The following is an 18872-nucleotide window of genomic DNA, read 5'->3' as shown; positions in this document are numbered from 1 at the left end:
TTGTGCTATCTCTAAGAATAATATGTTTGTGGCTTTTGCGTCCATTGTGAATGGGCTATTTGTTTTAAATCTTGATGATTCACCTATCTGTAATATTAATGCTAAAAGGTGTCGGCTTGCTGATTTGAATCCTACCTACATGTGGCATTGTCGTCTCGGTCATATATGCGAGAAACGCATGAAGAAGCTCCATTCAGATGGACTTCTAACTTCGTTTGATTTTGAGTCATACAGACATGCGAAGCTTGTTTGCTAAGCAAGATGACCAGGACGCCATTCACATATTTTCCAGAGAGAGCATCAGACTTACAGGAACTCATACATACTGATGTATGTGGACCAATGAGCTCGATTGCTAGAGGTGGATTCCAATACTTCATAACTTTCACTGATGACTTGAGTAGATATGGCTATGTCTACTTGATGAAGCATAAGTCTGAAACTTTTGAAAAGTTCAAAGAATTTCGGAGTGAAGTTGAAAATCAGTGTGGCAAGAAAATTAAAGCTTTACGATCTGATCGTGGAGGTGAATATCTGAGCCATGAGTTTAGCAATCATCTAAAGAGTTGCGGAATTGTTCCACAACTTACGCCGCCTGGAACACCTCAGAGAAATAGTGTGTCTGAGTGACGTAATCGAACTCTGTTGGACATGGTTCGATCAATGATGAGCCAGTCGGATCTACCGTTATCGTTTTGGGGTTACGCTCTAGAAACAGCAGCTTTCACATTAAATAGGGTGCCATCAAAATCCATAGATAAAACACCATATGAGATATGAACTGGCAAGACCCCCAGTTTGTCTTTTCTAAAGATTTCGGGTTATGAAGCATTTGTCAAACGACTCCAGTCTGACAAGTTTGCACCCAAATCGGATAAGTGCATATTCGTGGGATACCCAAAGGAGACCTTAGGGTATTACTTCTACAATCTATCTGTGGGCAAAGTGTTTGTCACTCAGAACGGAGTTTTCCTAGAGAAAGAGTTTCTCAAAGGAGAGAAAAGTGGAAGAATGGTGCAACTCGAAGAAGTTCGAGATGAGCCAATAGGACAAGACTCTACAAGTGATGCTAATGTAGCTGAACAAGTTGAGATGCCTATGGCAACAGAAGCACCTCCGCAACCACGAAGGTCAGCAAGGCTCCGCGCAGTGCGGGAATTATTATTGTTAGACAATGATGAGCCTGCAACATATGCAGAGGCGATGGCAGACCGTGACTCTGAGAAATAGCAAGATGCCATGAAATCCGAAATAGAATCCATGAAGGAAAATCAAGTTTGGAACTTGATAGACCCGCCTGATGGTGTGAGAACCATCGAATGCAAATGGATCTATAAGAAGAAGAAAGATATAGATGGAAATGTTCACATCTATAAAGCTCGACTTGTCGCAAAAGGTTTTCGACAAGTTCAAGGAGTTGACTACGACGAGACTTTCTCGCCCGTGGCGATGCTTAAATCTGTTCGGATTATTATAGCTATTGCTGCATATTTCGATTATGAAATATGGCAGATGGATGTCAAAACAGCTTTCCTTAATGGAAATCTGACCGAGGACGTGTATATGATGCAGCCCGAGGGTTTTGTCGATCCGACCAATGCTGGAAAGATATGCAAGCTTCAAAAAATCCATTTATGGATTAAAGCAAGCATCTCGGAGTTGGAATATTTATTTTGATGAAGTAGTCAAAGGGTTTGGCTTCATTTAAAATGAAGAAGAAGCTTGTGTTTATAAGAAGGAAAGTGGGAGCTATGTTACATTTCTAATCTTGTATGTAGATGACATACTGCTGATTGGAAATAATATTCCTATGCTTGAGTCCATAAAGACTTCATTGAAAAATAGTTTTTCGATGAAGGATTTAGGAGAAGCAACATACATACTGGGCATCAAGATCTATAGAGATAGATCAAGGAGGCTTATAGGATTAAGCCAGGATACTTATATTGACAAAGTGTTGAAACGATTCAGCATGGAAGAGGCGAAGAAAGGGTTCTTGCCTATGTCACATGGCATACATCTTAGCAAGAGTCAGTGTCCTACGACAACTGATGAGTGGGATCGCATGAGCAAAGTTCCATATGCTTCGGCAATTGGATCTATTATGTATGCAATGATAAGTACCCGTCCAGATGTTTCTTATGCTCTAAGCGTTACAAGCAGATACCAGTCTGATCCAGGTGAGAGTCACTGGACAGCTGTGAAGAACATTCTTAAGTACTTAAGAAGAACAAAGAATGTGTTTTTGGTCTATGGAGGTGAGGAAGAGCTCGTTGTAACGGGTTACACCGACGCTAGCTTCCAAACTGACAAAGATGATTCAAAGTCCCAATCAGGTTACGTGTTCACAATAAATGATGGTGCTGTTAGCTGTAAGAGTTCCAAGCAGGAGACGGTGGCCGATTCTACGACAGAGGCCGAGTACATCGCATCTTCGGAAGCTGCGAAGGAAGGTGTTTGGATAAGGAAGTTCCTTATTAAGCTTGGTGTGTTCCCTAATGCCTCTAGCCCGCTGGATCTCTACTGTGACAACAGTGGAGCCATTGCACAAGCCAAGGAGCCAAGGAATCACTAGAAGAGCAAACACATTATGCGGCGATTTCATCTCATTCGAGAGTTCATCGATCGGGGTGAGATCAAGATATGCAAAATACACACGGACCTAAACATTTCAGATCCGTTGACAAAACCCCTTCCACAGCCCAAGCATGAGAGGCACACAAGAGCAATGGGTATTAGATACATTCTGGATTGACTCTAGTGCAAGTAGAAGACTGTTGGAAATATGCCCTAGAGGCAATCATATTTCCTTATATTCATGGTTAATAAAGTGTACCTTGAATATTCATGGATGACAACTTATATTGATTAATGCTTATGTGAAGTATTTGTGAAACTCTATACTTGTATGAATATTCTAAAATGTTCCTAGTCAGAGTTCATGTGAGGACACACATGAATATTAGACTAGCACATGTATTAGTTGATTGACTACGTTTCACAAGTCATTGACATGGGGATGTCAAACTAATAATGTGGGCTCATGTGAGACATGAGACTGAACTGACCCAACACGAGATGATGACTTCTCATTACACAATATGTACGTTGTGTCCTAAGACCTGAGATCATCGTATGTACTCAAGATGTGAACCGACTTACTTAGGAGCCATCAACCGCTGCACCATAACAGGGTAGTCATAAAGGTGGCTTTCGGGTCTGTCAAGAAGCATGCCGTGAGACATAGTCGGTCAAGATGGGATTTGCCCCTCTCTACAAGAGAGAGATATCTCTGGGCCCCTCGAGTGATTCGGATCAGGAAATGCATGGCCATGCTGGGGTTAAGAGTTAACCAAGTATTCCGAATCACAGCATCGAGAAAGAGTGGTCGGCTTCAAGCAAGACCAAATATCGTGAGGCAAAGGGAACATCATGTATAAAATTGTGACGACTCGACAAATATGATTCGCGCGTGCTTAGGAGTTGACATGTCTTGCTAGAGACCGATATCAACTATTGGCCAGTAGGAGTACTGGGCCATGCCTAATGAGGATGAGATCCAAATTGGACTGGGCTTAGATGCACTAATGGGCTTCAATTGGCCCATTAGGGGATGCCTAAGGTGGGGCCCGTGGAAGCCCATCTAAGGGGCGCCCAAAGGAGCTATAAATACAGAAGGGGGCAATGTTCATGTGAACAGTACCACCACCGCTACAGTAACCCTAGCCGCCCCCTCCTCCCTGCTACGCTTCCTCGTGCATCTAGCCCTAGTTCGTTCTCGCGGATCTAGCAATCCAGAGTGTGAAGCTTCTTCCCGTACGTGTGGACTTCGTGGAGATGCTGCGCTTGCTGCACAAGGACGAGCCGTTCGTGAGGAGGTTCACGCAACTGCACTGCCAGCTTCCATTTGCACTACACCGACGCGCTATAGAAGTTCCACAACCGCGCGTCTAGTGGTAATCCCATGATCTATAACTGCAGTAATCCTGGTTTATGTGGTAGAAAATTTTTGTTTTTGCTACCCCATATTCCTACATTTGGGAGTCTGGCAGTGAAGATGGTTGAAACTGAAAGACATATGATGTTTCCATTGGTCTATCATCTAATTGAGCTAGCACTGCTCCTTCCAGTTGCAACAGCATCCGTGGAAAGAGTCGTTTCGGTTATGAAAATTATAAAAACTGAACGACACAATAAGATGGATGATGACTGGCTCAATGATTTAATGATATGGTACAACGAGACGGAGATATTTAAAGGACTTGATGATGAAACAATCATGAGGCACTTTTCAAGCCTTGAAAAATCGAAGGATGAATCTTTCTCGGACAGCTCGCCGCACTTAGTGCTTATACAATATGTTCATCTAATCGTCTACTTACCAATGCCTAATATTTTCATACAATTGTGACTCATGAGCTAATATATAGTAAATTTATGCAAGTTTGATGGTTATGTTTTTTCTATACAAATGAGTAGAGCTAGGTTCGCCAGAGGTAGTTTTTAATCCTGGCTCCGCCACTGCTTTGAAATCCAGTGAGCCATTACCACTGCCCCAAGTAACTCCTCCTGGTGATATTCTTGCTGCACTTCAAATGATACCAGATTTGGATAGATGTGCCATGCTGAAATCTTATGGAAAGCCGATCCTTAATGAGCACTTGTTCCAAGCGCTTATGGAACTCCCCATGGACATGAGGAAGGAATGGATCTTGATGTTGAATGAGAAAAATTCCAACCGAGCGCAGTCCTGCATGGTTGTTATGTAATGCCTAGAATTGCTATCCTAATTAGGTGCTTCCTCTTATGTAATGTCTTTTGTGAGTGTAGCACTTTTTAATATGTTGTAATCCGTTGTTGGTGCTAGTAACAGACTTGGAAGCTATTGATGTCGTGTTATTGCCTATATATTGATGCTGTGATATTGTTGCATCTACTATTTTTTACAATTTTTTTACCACATTTTTCATGGTATTCATACTGTTTTCATAATTATCCAGAATATTATTCCTTTTTTCTATTTATTTTGAAAACTATATTTTCAAACATGTACAACATGGTATAATGTTCAAACTCTTCAAAAGTAACAATTCATAAGTTTGCACATCCAAACAGGAATTGGAATTGGCTACTACCATTTGATTCCAACTAGCAATTACATAGATATCCAAACAGCAGCTTTGGCATTGAAGGCTATTTCCATTTCCACTTAGCTTTGGCATTCCTCCACCAATGCAATTCCCTCCCCTCAATACCAATATCCAAACGAAGCCTTAGATTGTATTGAAGAGCTAGGTTGTTGATGATTAAACACCTTCCTTCGATCATTACTATGTGCATGTGCAGGACCCTGTCCAGAGTCTTGAAAATTAAAATGCAAACATCTCTATTGTTTCAGAGACCTGAAAGTTAAAATGCAAACATCTCTACTTTTCCAAGTTTATTGGATCATGCCATTGCCATTATAAATTCATAACTTTTGATATACCCTATTACAATTTGTATACTCTGACCGTGTCATTCCATCAATCTGCCTAACATGCAGGTTCCATGCGTCATCTTCTTTCTCTTTCTTTCTTCCCCAACCAACCTTGCGGCCGTGGGTCCTGTTGCTTCTCCTCGAGGTCTACCACCCCAAGAACCGCAACCTGCTCCACCTCTCCGTAGACCATCTGCGGAGCTCGTCAAGGCCGTCATGCGCATGGCCACCGCCTGTGACACCCCAGGTGTTTAATTAGCTAAATCAGGGTCATTAGCACCAAATCATGCATCCTTAACCAAGAAACGTTGAAATAGATGTGTGTATATGTGTATATGTGCATAGGACAGAAACCTTAAATAATTTTTAACCCAATGCAAGTATGCATATGAAATTGAATAGGCATCTCACTAACGTCAGGACAAACCAAAGTTTAGTTGAAGTCAAAAGGAGAAAATGAATTTTTGCACATGAAATGACGAGTCTTTCAAACACAGTTTTCAAACATTTAAACTGTCCTTCAAACTTTAAACAAATATGCTTTAAAAATAATTTATAAAATATAGCTCAAATGAATTTTTGCCTAAAACCAAAATTGTAGGGTTTTAAATGATGAACGACTTTCGTATTCAAAGTTTTTCAAGTTGCTATACAATCATTGAAGAAAATTTTGAATTCAAACTTGAATAGGGCAATAATATACATTCCTCAAGAATTTAAATTTAACTCTTTAACTAGGCTTCAAATGAGTTTGTGCCTGAAATGAAAGTTGTAGGATTTTGAATTTTGAACAACTTTCATATTCAAACTTTTTCGAGCTTCCATTGAAAATTTTGAGAAAAATTCAGTCAAACTCGTTGACTCTTTCTCCCTCCTCTCTGTTCCCTTCCATGGTTCCTAAACAGAGCCGAGCAGGGCATCATTACCCCTGCCGCCCCGCCTGCCGCAGCTCGCTACGCCGTCGCTGCGGCCACTGCCTGGCCATGAGTACCCGCCCCTGCTAACCTTCCCTCCCATCCTGTCACCGCTGCATCACGTCTCCCTCCTCGCTGCGCCCCTGACCCGGCTTCAATGCCGCTCCGCGACGCCGCCGTAGCGACAAGCGAGCCCGGCCGCGCGCCCTCCCGAGCCCCTGTCTGCTGCCAGCCTTCAACGCCGAGTGCACGCCACCGTCCCCGAGCTGTCCCATCACCTTTGCCACGTCTTCGCCATGCTTGAGCATCCCCGGCGCACCGCGCGCAGCTCGGTCGGCCACCGAGGCAAGCGCCGCGCCCTCACCCCAAGCCCCTCGCCCTGCAGCGCCTCCCCTCAACCATTTACTCGCGCAGCAGCTGCGTACTCCTCCCCTCTCCACTCTCCTTCCCTCCCAAACCCAGCTGGCCCTGCACGCGCGCGCCTAGAGCCGCCGCCGCCAGTCATTGCCGACACCGAGCACCACCCCATCGCGGAGCCCCCTTCCCCGCCTTACTCGCCTCCAATGGACCCTCTAGCTAGCTTCACCTCGCCTCCATGAAGCTCCCCGACCCCTCCACAGCCCCCCAAGCCACTGGACCGCCGCTGCCGCCGCTCCCTGTGCGCCGCCGGTGCGCCTGCTCCGGCCACCCCGAGCCCAACCGAGAGCGTCCCAAGGTTCCTCTCGCCCTCCTCGTGCTGTTCCCCCTCCCCTCCCTCGCCGCCGGCGACAAGAATCACCGAATTCTGGCCGGCCAAGCCGCCTCCCCTGCTCAACTCAGGCCAGGGGCCATTCTGAAATTTATTTTAATCTTCCAGGGGCACAACTGCAAAGTTTCATTTTCTTTTTCTTTTGTTTTCAAAAATAGCAAACTTGTAAAATTGATATAAATTCGTAGAAAAATCATAAAAATGCAATCTCAATTGATCTGAATTCCTTGTTACTAGATCTACAACTTTTATTACATGCACTTTTTCATTTGTTCACTGGTTTTTGTTCTATATTAAATACAAATGTATTAGTCCTTTATTTAGATCTCAAGTTCTAGCCATGATCTGTAGGTTATTTTTGGATAGATTGTTGTAGACTGTAAGTGTAGGACTCTGTAAAATTTTGAGGTCCATTTGACACTCCAAACTATAGGTTTATTTAAATTTTGCTTTATGTCTTGATTAAATAGTTTTGTTTGTACTAGCTGGTTAACTTTGTTTCATGAGCTGAAACTTTTACAATACCTTTAAATTGATGTTTATTTACTGTACAAAAATTTTGAGAATTTTTAGATAAGTGGAACCACTCTAACTAATTAATAGCATGGATATTTACACTAAATCAAGTAAAATAGTTCCTATGCATGTAAAAATCTAATATTTTTACTAGAGCTATTATTTGAGTACTGTATCATTCTGGAAATATTTGAACCTCTAGAACTCAGTAGAACTAGCTGTGAAAATTAATTTTGTTCCATGTAGCTCTATTTTATTACATTTTTCATGCCTAGTGTACTACTCCTTTAAATATGAAAAATTTACAGTAGGCTAATAATAGGATTATAAACACTTAGTTAAATTTTCAGTACTAGTAATTATCTGGTTTGATCTATACAAATGAATCTTGTTTCTAGCCGTGGCTGTGTAAAATAATTATCATGTTTTTTTTCTGCTACATGAAACTTGCTAAAATTCTTACAGTAGGATGTTAATTAAGTTTCTTACCATGTGTGGAAATTTCATGACCAGAGGATGTAATTAACTACACTTTCACTTTATACCTAGCTTGAACATGTTATATGACTAGGAATGAATTAGTAGCGTTTTGGAAAATTACCCTAGTTTTTTTATGAACTAAATCACGATAATTAATACTCTATAAATGATTGCCCAATATTTGGTAGATGAGTTTCTTTACAACTTAACTTAGGTTACTTAGGTTATAATCCTACAGTGGATTAATATAAGTTTTGTTACCATCACAACAACTCATGCATATGCATTCATGTAGATTCGACTACTCTTGCTGACGGTACGTACGAGCTAGTGCCGGAGTCCGAGAATGAGCAGCGTGAAACTCAAGTGAATCTAACTGAAGCCACTGAACACCCGAACCAAGTTTCGGAAGAGCCCAAGGCTAGCTACGCTCAGGAAGGCAAGCCCCGAGCGTGACCTATTACTTTCAACTCTATGCAACTTATTGTTTCTATATACTTGTGCATTTAAGTTTACAGGAGTTGATTGAAACCTTAGTTGCATGATCTTAGGTACCTATGTTTGAACACTAGTTGGTTTAGGTCGCTAGTTAGCTATGCTAATGATTCGGGAGAAGTCGAGTGATTTCCTGTCACTCGCGAGCTCATAGGAGTTGAATGTCTACTACATGCCGCAATCATAAGGTCCATGGGCGGGGCTATGGTACTTATTGATGCCCCGTCTGTTTAGTGAAAAATATTAAGGCCGCAGTGTGTGGTAGTGGTGGTTAAGCATTTGAACGTACTAACCAAATGCCGAGAAATATGGTAATCGGTAAGTTTAAGTACCTGATCGGCCCGGGGAGTGGACTTTTCTCTCACCCTCTTTGAATGTTGTTTCTCAGGCGGCCACATGCGGGTGCAAGCGTGGTCACGACCCGGCGTCGACCGTGGCGTGGGGCTCTTGTAGTCGAAGGGGGTGACCCTGATCCACGAGCCGGAAAGAAAGGGGAAATGTTGTGTGGGGACTCAGTTCCCATGCGTGTGTTTAGGTCTGCCTGGCCAGGTTAACAAATTCGATTCGAATCGTCTGCCTCTCACGGATATTGGGACTGCTTAACCCTTTTGCCACATAGAGTAAGAAGTGGAACAATGAGGATGATGAATATGGTTGAATGATGAAAAATAATTGTTTTTCACCATGTATGCTATTGGATAGATGCTCACTTAGAATGGTCAATTGAACTAGAATTTTGAAGCTAAAATTTGAAATTAAGGAATTACGCTTAGTTGCTTTTCGGCGAAACAAACCTCTCCAGCCAAAAACCTTACATGTCTAGGTAGTGGGCTAAGTATACCCATAGTCGGGTAAGCCTTGCTGGGTATTAGTATACTCAGCCTTGCTTGTGGCTCAACTTTGTTTTCAGGTGGTACGTTTGAAGATCAGATAGCTAGCTTGACTTGGCCATGTACTTTACCTCCTGGTTGGTCGGTGGAGTGGGATACGACTCCGGCCAACGATGACAATACCGAGTGATGTCATGTACGGGCTTCATCAAGACATCTTGTATCGTCGTTTAGAACTCGCTTTATTTCTGCTGCAGTTAAACTCTGAACTACTTTCAGTTTGAATTTCAAGTATTTTCTGAGATTTCAAGCTTGGTTTGTAATAATTATGTTAAGACTCTGTAATGTAAGAATTTATAAAATGTTGTACTCTCTGGACTCACCTTCGTGTGAGTTTCATGTAAGCTTTGGGTTTCGATCGAAGCATAAGTGGATTCTTCGGGATTTTACCCGACAGCACTGCCGGATTACTCCGTTTGAAATGCGTGTTAGCCGGAATTACCTTTAAGGTGATGGTTAGCGCACTTGAGCCGGATTAATTCGGGCGGTTCTGCCACACCGCCGTCCATGTGTTCGGGAAGTCGCTACCTTGCAGCATCGTCGCCGCCAGCAGGATCACACTACCGTTGGGGGACGTGATCTTCTTGCAGGAGGAGCAAGAGTCGGCCGCTGGTAGTCCTTGTAGTCTGATGCGCCCTATACCTCGTGCCACAAATGGGAGGGAGATTGGATGGTGAGTAGGGCTGCGGAGGGGCGAACCCGAGCAGAACAGAGATCTGTTTGCGTTTCAGAGCAGAGGGCCCACGTGTAAGTGTCTACCGACGTACCAAAAAGTCAAATACCGTAGAATGGGTCTGCGTTTTAGAAATATGTAGAGATGTTCGAGTTATTTGGTTCGGTCTTGCATACGAGTTATTTGGTTATATTACCGTACAATTTGACACGATGAATCTTGTGGAGCACGACACGCTAAGCCATGTGAGCTTTGCTTATCTCCGGTGCAGATCCTACTCTTTATGTTTGGGGCGTGCCAGTCAATTTGACATGCAATTGACAAGGTAGAGAAATTTAATTAGTAATTAACAGGATTGGGTTGGTTTTTCAAATAGTTCTATAAAATTGATATCAGACATGTACTGCGATACACAGCAGGATTATCGGCTATAGAGCCGATATAACAGCTAGAATTAAGAGTAAGCTCAATCATAAAGAAATGCATCTAGGTTATCAAACTCAATTTACCATCACCATTAGTCCGATCGGACCTAATCGAGACAACGCTGACAGCCAGGGCGATAAACTTATTCTTATTTTATAATTGTGATCGTCCAAGGTAGCCGACTGACAAGTCAAGCCATGACAGGTCTTCAATAAATTCTCAGCCGAACGGGCCACCGACCTTTCTAAAAGTTTCCCATCGGCAGATCGGCTCAATTCTCCTCGCCAGAGTTATAATTACAAAATTTTAGCATCAACATGTTCTAAAGTATAATATGTTTTAGTTTTATCGTTACTCAAACTTCTCTAACTTAACCAAGTTTATAGAAAATTTACCTTTAAATTCTAGTCAATACAAGCACTATCAAAACATATTTTATGATGAATTTAATAAAATTATTTTGAGTTGTAGATGTTGATGTATTTTTTCTATAAATTTAGTCAGAGATAGAAAATTTTGACTTAAGCAAAAAAAATAATACATCTTCTACTTCAAAATAGAAGGAATACTAATTTCCATAATTTTTTTGTGATCACCTAAATTAGGAGTTCTAATAGTACTTCTTTAATCTTTTCAAATTCTTAAACAACTGGACTTCTTAGAAAAATTGCAGTCTCTAAAGCAAGTCATTTTAGCTGCGTACGGTTATACAAACATCTCAAGCACGTGCATACTTACATTTTTTTTGTACAAAACACAATACACACATGCACACTCACCTCTATGAATAACCGCACGCAACACTACCCTTATAAGCATTTCCGAAAGATTGAACCGTCAAATCCTCGAGATTGACCAAATCAATACACATACATGCTCACACCTATATGAACATCAACTATGGTAGGCTAGATACATACTCCCTCCATCCGGAAATGATCTACACATGAGTGTTTTAGAGTAGTCCTAAATTGATCTTCACATGAGTAGTAGTCATGCATGTATTGGGTGTCTCTTCAAATCCCATAGCATCCATTGGCCTATTCATGTATTAACTGCTGCCCCTTGGTATTTGCGAAGACCTTCATGTGTAGATCATTTCTGGACGGAGGGAATAGTTATTAAGATTGACACAAATTCACCCTAGATGTCTTAATTGTCATTAGTCTTAATTGTCATTAGTCATATCGTGTGATGTCCTCTTGATTTCACCGTACGTTGTTGCATTGCATACCTTCGTAGAACCAGAAATTTGCAGTGCAAGTAGGCTAGAGAGCAAATAAATATGAAAAAATTATAGGTGTTAAACCATACGATGTACATGGATATTCAAATTCCCACTTAAGTTGTTTCTCAATTCTTTTTTAATATGCAGTTGATGTGGAATTGCTTGGAAGTTCAAGGGTTCAAAATACTGATGTAACTCTAAAATTGTTCATGCAATGCAAGTCTCCTGCATAAGGATATATAATATATATGATAGGGCATCATGGTTCAAAATAGCTGGCTATAGCCTCGGTTATCTTCCACTATAGCTGTTTGAGAAGGGTGCTGCTATTTGCTTTCATGCATCATTTAGCCGTCATAGCTCCATTTAGCCAACTATTAGCAGCATAAATGGCTCATCCCGCTATTTTCTACGATGGCAGGCATAAATATTTGGGCAGAGGCAAAGGGGTGGCCAGTGAATTATGCAGATCTTATGCTTGATAGTTAAAAAGAAAACTAGACGGCAGGAGGGAGACACCTCCTCAGCTTTCCACTAAGAAGAAGCCGAACACTTCTGATCTAGAAAACCCTCAAACCTCATACCACGGACAATGCTTCATACAGTGGCTTCCACTTTTGTACCAGCAGCATCCAAGTCTACATGAGGTAGTAAAGGTTTTTTTTTAAAAAAAAAACAGCTCCATGAATCCGTTCCTATGGAGAGTCAAACCCGAGCCTGGTAGGTGCTAGTCAGATGCTCTAAAGTCTAAAGTGTCTAATCTCTAGGCTAGAGATCCTTCGCTCTATTGTCTATGCGGATGAGGTAAGTATTGCGCACTATTGTCTATGTGGATGAGGTAAGTATTGCACGTCTCAAAGTTGTTGGCCGAATGCACATGCATTTTTTTTTTGAACGAATGCACATGCATTAGAATCTTTTAGTACTATTTCTATTCATCTTTCAAAATATTAGTTTGTTGGGAGATTGAAAAGCTGGGCAATGAAGAACAAAATTCCTGCTGCTCTCAAAAAACTAGAATTAAAAAGGACAACTATTAATCATTTACCTAGATACAAAGGTCGATGGTGAAAAATGTCTGCTACTAATGTTCTTTAAAACTGCCAGCCCTCCTTTTTGGTTCACGGAATTAACTAAAATATTAAATTGAACCTTGTTTAGATATAAAATTCAAAATTTCAAAACTAACTTGCGGCACATGCATGAAGTATTAAATCTAGACAAAATAAAAACTAATTGCATAGTTTGCTTGTAAATTACGAGTCGAATTTAATGAGCCTAATTAGATCATAATTAGACAATAAATTGCTACAGCAAAATTACAATAAATATATACTAATAACAGATTAATTAGTCTTAATAAATTCATTTTGTAGTTTACAGACGAGTTCTGTAATTAGTTTTATGATTAGTCTAAGTTTAATAATTCAAATGTGCAAATATTCCATTTCAAAAACTTTACACGGGACAAGATCTTGGTGGCTATATCCAACCTTGTGTGACAGATTTTAGTTTAGAGAAATCATTATTTGTATAATTCGTTACCAAGCATAAAATCAAATTGAGTTATTCTATTTTATCACAGAACATGCATTTTTATGTCTCAATATGCGATTGGTTTGCTAGGTTGCCACGACACAATTGATTTCTCCCCGTTCTTAAATATATGACACCATTGATTTTTTTTCATTTGACTATTCGTCTTTTTTACAAATATTTATGTAAATAGTCAAATCTTCAAGTTAGATTCAAGAGACTCTTGATAATAGACGTAAAGATACTCATTTCACTTCATTTAACTAACTGATTAATTAAATAATGTTGGTCAAAGTTGAAAAAAATCAACGGTGTCATATAAAAAAGAACGGAGGGAGTACAGTTGTGGTATGGTAGTATTTACACGAGGTACTCATGGGTGTGGAACGGTTTGAACTTGACAAATATGGCGCTGACTTCAATTTTGTTTCAAAACGCGTTTTAGAAAAAAAAATGCCTGAAAGCTGAAAACTATTGTTCTTGCTGGACTTCAAAAGTCAAACCTCCTCCATTGCCACTGGGATCTGGAATCCTCTCCCCCGTAACCAAACGGGAGTCCTTCCGAAACAGCCGACCACCCTCACAGACGCCAGCCACAGTTCCCACCCAACCCGAATCGATTCGAATCACCGCGGACCAAACCCTAGCTCTCTACCACCCCACCCCAGCCATGGCGCCGCCGGCGGCGGCGGGGCCCGGCGACGACGGTCTCCGAAAGCTGGAGTACCTCTCCCTCGTCTCGAAGGTATGCTCCGAGCTCGAGACCCACATCGGCGTCGGCGACAAGGTCCTGGCCGAGTTCATCACGGAACTCGGCCGCGACTCCGCCACCGTCACCGAGTTCGACGCCCGGCTCAAGGAGAAGGGCGCCGACTTCCCCGACTACTTCGTCCGCACGCTCCTCACCATCATCCAAGCCATTCTCCCGCCTTCCTCCTCCAACCCTAGCTCCGCCGCCGTCGCCGCGGGCCCCGCCGGCGCAGAGGCGTCCAAGTTCCCCGGGCTCGCCCGCCCCGACGACCCCGACCACGCTCGCAACCTCCGCCTCGAGCTCGAGCGGGACGCCGATGCGGCCGCCCCTGCCCCCACCAGGGACGACCGTGACCGCCGCCGCGATGGGAGAGGCCGTGACCGGGACTACGACCGCGGCGGCCGTGGCCGGGACTATGACCGCGGCGGCCGTGACCATGACCGTGACCGCGGTGGCCGGGACCACCGTGACCAGGACCGTGATCGCAGCGGCAGGGACAGGGATCGAGGCCGTGACCATGAGTATGCCCGTGACAGGGACCGGGACCGTGGCCGAGACCGTGATGGGGATCGGTATCGGGACCGAGACAGCGGAAGGGACAGAGACATGGAGAGGGATAGAGAGAGAGATCGTGGGAGGAGCAGGAGGTATGAAGAAGAGGAGGAAGAGGACAGAGGTGTTGGGGGAAGGGGGAGGGAGGTTGCTGCTTCGAATCCCAGTGGCGAGCCAGAGCTCTACCAGGTTTACCGAGGGAGGGTGACCCGGGTAATGGACACCGGGTGCTTTGTCAGGCTTGAGGATGTGCGCAGTGGCCGCGAGGGACTTGTGCATGTCTCACAGATGGCGAGCAGGCGGGTGGCAAATGCGAAGGAGTTAGTGAAGCGTGACCAGGAGGTGTATGTCAAGGTAGTATCAGTGAAGGGGCAGAAGTTGAGTTTGTCGATGCGGGATGTGGATCAGGATACAGGGAAGGACCTCCTGCCAATGCAGCGTGGTGCTGATGATGCGCCAAGGGCGAACCCATCTGGTGGCGTTGGTGGTGCCATGGGTTCTGGCAAGAGGTTGGGTCTGTCGGGCATTGTGATCACGGAGGAGGATGAGGCCGCGCCAACATCACGGCGGCCGCTCAAGCGTATGAGCTCTCCGGAGAGATGGGAGGCAAAGCAGCTGATTGCTTCTGGTGTTCTGGATGTGAGGGATTACCCAATGTTTGATGAGGATGGGGATGGCATGATGTACCAGGAGGAAGGTGCAGAGGAAGAGCTTGAGATCGAGCTTAATGAGGATGAACCAGCATTCTTGCAGGGACAGAGCAGATTTTCAATTGATATGTCGCCTGTAAAGATATTCAAGAATCCTGAGGGTTCACTGAGCCGAGCAGCGGCCCTGCAGACTGCCCTCATAAAGGAGCGTCGTGAGGTCCGAGAGCAGGAGCAGAGAGCCATGTTGGATTCGATCCCCAAGGATCTGAATCGACCATGGGAGGACCCTATGCCTGATACAGGTGAGCGGCACCTTGCACAGGAGCTGAGAGGTGTTGGCCTTTCAGCTTATGACATGCCAGAGTGGAAAAAGGAGGCATATGGAAAGGCTTTAACTTTTGGGCAAAGGTCAAAGCTTTCATTACAAGAGCAGAGGCAGTCTCTTCCTATCTACAAGTTGAAGAAGGAGCTTATTCAAGCTGTACATGACAATCAAGTTCTGGTTGTTATTGGAGAGACAGGTTCTGGGAAGACAACTCAGGTGACACAATATTTGGCTGAGGCAGGTTATACCACCAGGGGTAAAATTGGGTGCACTCAGCCTCGGAGGGTTGCTGCAATGTCTGTTGCAAAGAGAGTGGCAGAGGAATTTGGGTGCCGGTTGGGAGAGGAAGTTGGCTATGCCATCCGTTTTGAGGACTGTACTGGGCCAGACACAGTGATAAAATACATGACTGATGGTATGCTTCTGCGTGAGATTCTTGTTGATGAGAACCTTTCCCAATATTCTGTTATCATGCTCGATGAAGCCCATGAGAGGACAATCCACACAGATGTGCTCTTTGGTTTGCTGAAACAACTTATTAAGCGCAGATCTGACATGAGGCTTATTGTTACCTCAGCCACCCTTGATGCTGAGAAGTTCTCAGGATATTTCTTTAATTGTAACATCTTCACAATTCCTGGAAGAACATTCCCAGTGGAGATACTCTACACAAAACAACCTGAGAGCGATTACTTGGATGCAGCATTGATTACTGTTCTGCAGATTCATTTGACAGAGCCAGAAGGAGACATCCTTCTTTTCTTGACAGGACAAGAGGAGATTGACCATGCCTGCCTATGTCTGTATGAGAGGATGAAGGGGTTAGGCAAGGATGTTCCAGAGCTCATAATTTTGCCTGTGTATAGTGCCCTTCCTAGTGAGATGCAATCAAAGATCTTTGACCCAGCTCCACCTGGCAAGAGGAAAGTTGTTGTGGCCACCAATATTGCTGAGGCTTCTTTGACAATCGATGGCATATACTATGTTGTGGATCCTGGTTTTGCCAAGATCAATGTGTACAATTCGAAACAGGGGCTTGACTCATTGGTTATCACTCCAATCTCGCAAGCATCTGCGAAACAGAGAGCTGGGCGCGCTGGGCGTACTGGACCTGGCAAGTGTTATCGTCTATACACTGAAAGTGCCTACCGTAATGAAATGCCCCCCACGACCATTCCAGAAATTCAGAGGATCAACTTGGGGTCTACAGTACTTAATATGAAGGCAATGGGTATAAATGACCTATTATCCTTTGATTTTATGGACCCCCCAGCACCTCAAGCACTGATTTCTGCCATGGAACAGTTGTATAGCCTTGGTGCTCTTGATGAAGAGGGCCTTCTAACCAAACTGGGGAGGAAAATGGCAGAATTCCCATTGGACCCACCACTTTCGAAGATGCTACTAGCCAGTGTTGACCTTGGGTGCAGTGATGAGATACTGACTATCATAGCAATGATTCAAACAGGGAACATATTCTACAGGCCACGAGAAAAACAGGCTCAAGCTGATCAAAAAAGGGCTAAATTTTTCCAGCCAGAGGGGGATCATCTTACTCTTCTTGCTGTATACGAGGCTTGGAAGGCAAAAAACTTTTCTGGTCCCTGGTGTTTTGAGAACTTTGTTCAATCAAGATCATTGAGGAGAGCACAGGATGTGAGGAAGCAACTTCTCACTATCATGGACAGGTAAATGCTAATTTTCAGTTGTTTTAACTAGATTAGAAGCTTGTAGCATCTGCATTAGCTAAAGCACATTCTTGCCTTTTTCCTTGTATCTGTTCCTTGAATGTTTCCTTCTGCTCTTGGATATATTCAACTTGTTTTTGCCTAGACTGATTTACGTCATACTTCCACAGCAAGCTTCGATTGACTAGACTATTTTCACAATTTGCCTGCTTAAATATGTCAACCTTTTCCTTTCCTGAATAAAATATTTTTTTAATCAGATATGGTTGGGCAGAGTGCCATACTGCGAGTAGTCATCAACCTTGCATTCAATATAATTTAGCTGTGTACAATACAAAATCCATCTAGTGTACTAATGCATATACAGAAACATTATGCAATAACTACTGATGATAGGGCAGTGGCAGGGGTCAACTAATTTGTACGAGTCTTGTTTCTGGAATATTAGACTAGATGCTCAAAATTAGACATGCAACTTTGTTGTAAAATATGAAAAGCTTGGCCAATGTATCGTGATAACTTATTAGATAGCATGTGTACATTGAGCCAGTGTCGTGGAATGCTATTTTGTTGTTTGGATCCTATGGTAGAAGCAATGGATCTTTCTGTACATCATATTCATCTCTCCGGATGCTTATAATTCTTGTTTGCACTGCAGTTGTTGTAGTTAGATCTATTTGTTGTTACCTTTTCTTTTACGAGATTGTATGCTAAACTACGTTGCTGTTGTCTGTGCAGATATAAACTTGATGTTGTCTCTGCTGGGAAAAACTTCACAAAGATAAGGAAAGCGATTACCGCTGGCTTCTTTTTCCATGCTGCAAGGAAGGATCCCCAGGAGGGATACAGAACCTTGGTTGAAAACCAGCCAGTGTACATCCACCCCAGCAGCGCTTTGTTCCAGAGGCAGCCAGACTGGGTCATCTATCACGAGCTCGTGATGACGACCAAGGAGTACATGAGGGAGGTGACTGTGATTGATCCTAAATGGCTGGTTGAGCTTGCGCCAAGGTTTTACAAGGGTGCAGACCCCACCAAGATGAGCAAAAGGAAAAGGCAGGAGAGAATTGAACCCCTGTACGATAGATACCACGAGCCCAACTCTTGGCGCCTTAGCAAGCGCAGAGCTTGATTGTAACTGTAACGGTGTACTGTATGTTCTTTATCGCTGGTGGATCAGATTCAAGCTGACAATTTTGTTAGAACTGTAAATATTTTTTTCCCGTGCGTCTTTGTAGGGCAAATGAATTGGCAGTAATGTAGCAGAAGTTAGTGGTGCTATCGTACTAACGGTCTACTGATGAAGTGGTTCAGTTTTGTTCTCTTGTCTACATAAAATGGACAAGCAAGCTTGTGTGTTTGTGGAGTGTGGTGTGGAACATATACGCCTCGCCGTTTCCAAGTTGGCCTTCCATAATTCAAGTTATTAGTAGTGTTTGGCTGAAGTGACTGCCACAAATCTCTACAAAACCTCTCTTCACCTCACCTCAGCAGACAGCTGACAACGAAGTGCATTTGTGA

The 18872-nt window shown here is 43.3% G+C and overlaps 1 protein-coding gene across 1 annotated transcript; it reads left to right on the top strand.

The window, feature by feature from the left end:
- Positions 1-13910: 13910 nt before the first annotated feature.
- On the top strand, positions 13911-18700 carry LOC120655621 (probable pre-mRNA-splicing factor ATP-dependent RNA helicase DEAH5). Its single transcript, XM_039933531.1, has 2 exons — positions 13911-17351; positions 18090-18700. The coding sequence occupies exons 1-2, from the start codon at positions 14056-14058 to the stop codon at positions 18481-18483; spliced, it is 3690 nt and encodes a 1229-aa protein (XP_039789465.1). The 5' UTR covers positions 13911-14055; the 3' UTR covers positions 18484-18700.
- The last annotated feature ends 172 nt before the right edge of the window (positions 18701-18872 follow it).

This window comes from Panicum virgatum, chromosome 1N, assembly GCF_016808335.1.
Source record: "Panicum virgatum strain AP13 chromosome 1N, P.virgatum_v5, whole genome shotgun sequence".
Classification (NCBI taxonomy): domain Eukaryota; kingdom Viridiplantae; phylum Streptophyta; class Magnoliopsida; order Poales; family Poaceae; genus Panicum; species Panicum virgatum.
The sequence above is the reverse complement of the archived record's forward strand: the minus strand, read 5'-3'. Positions and strand labels throughout refer to the sequence as shown.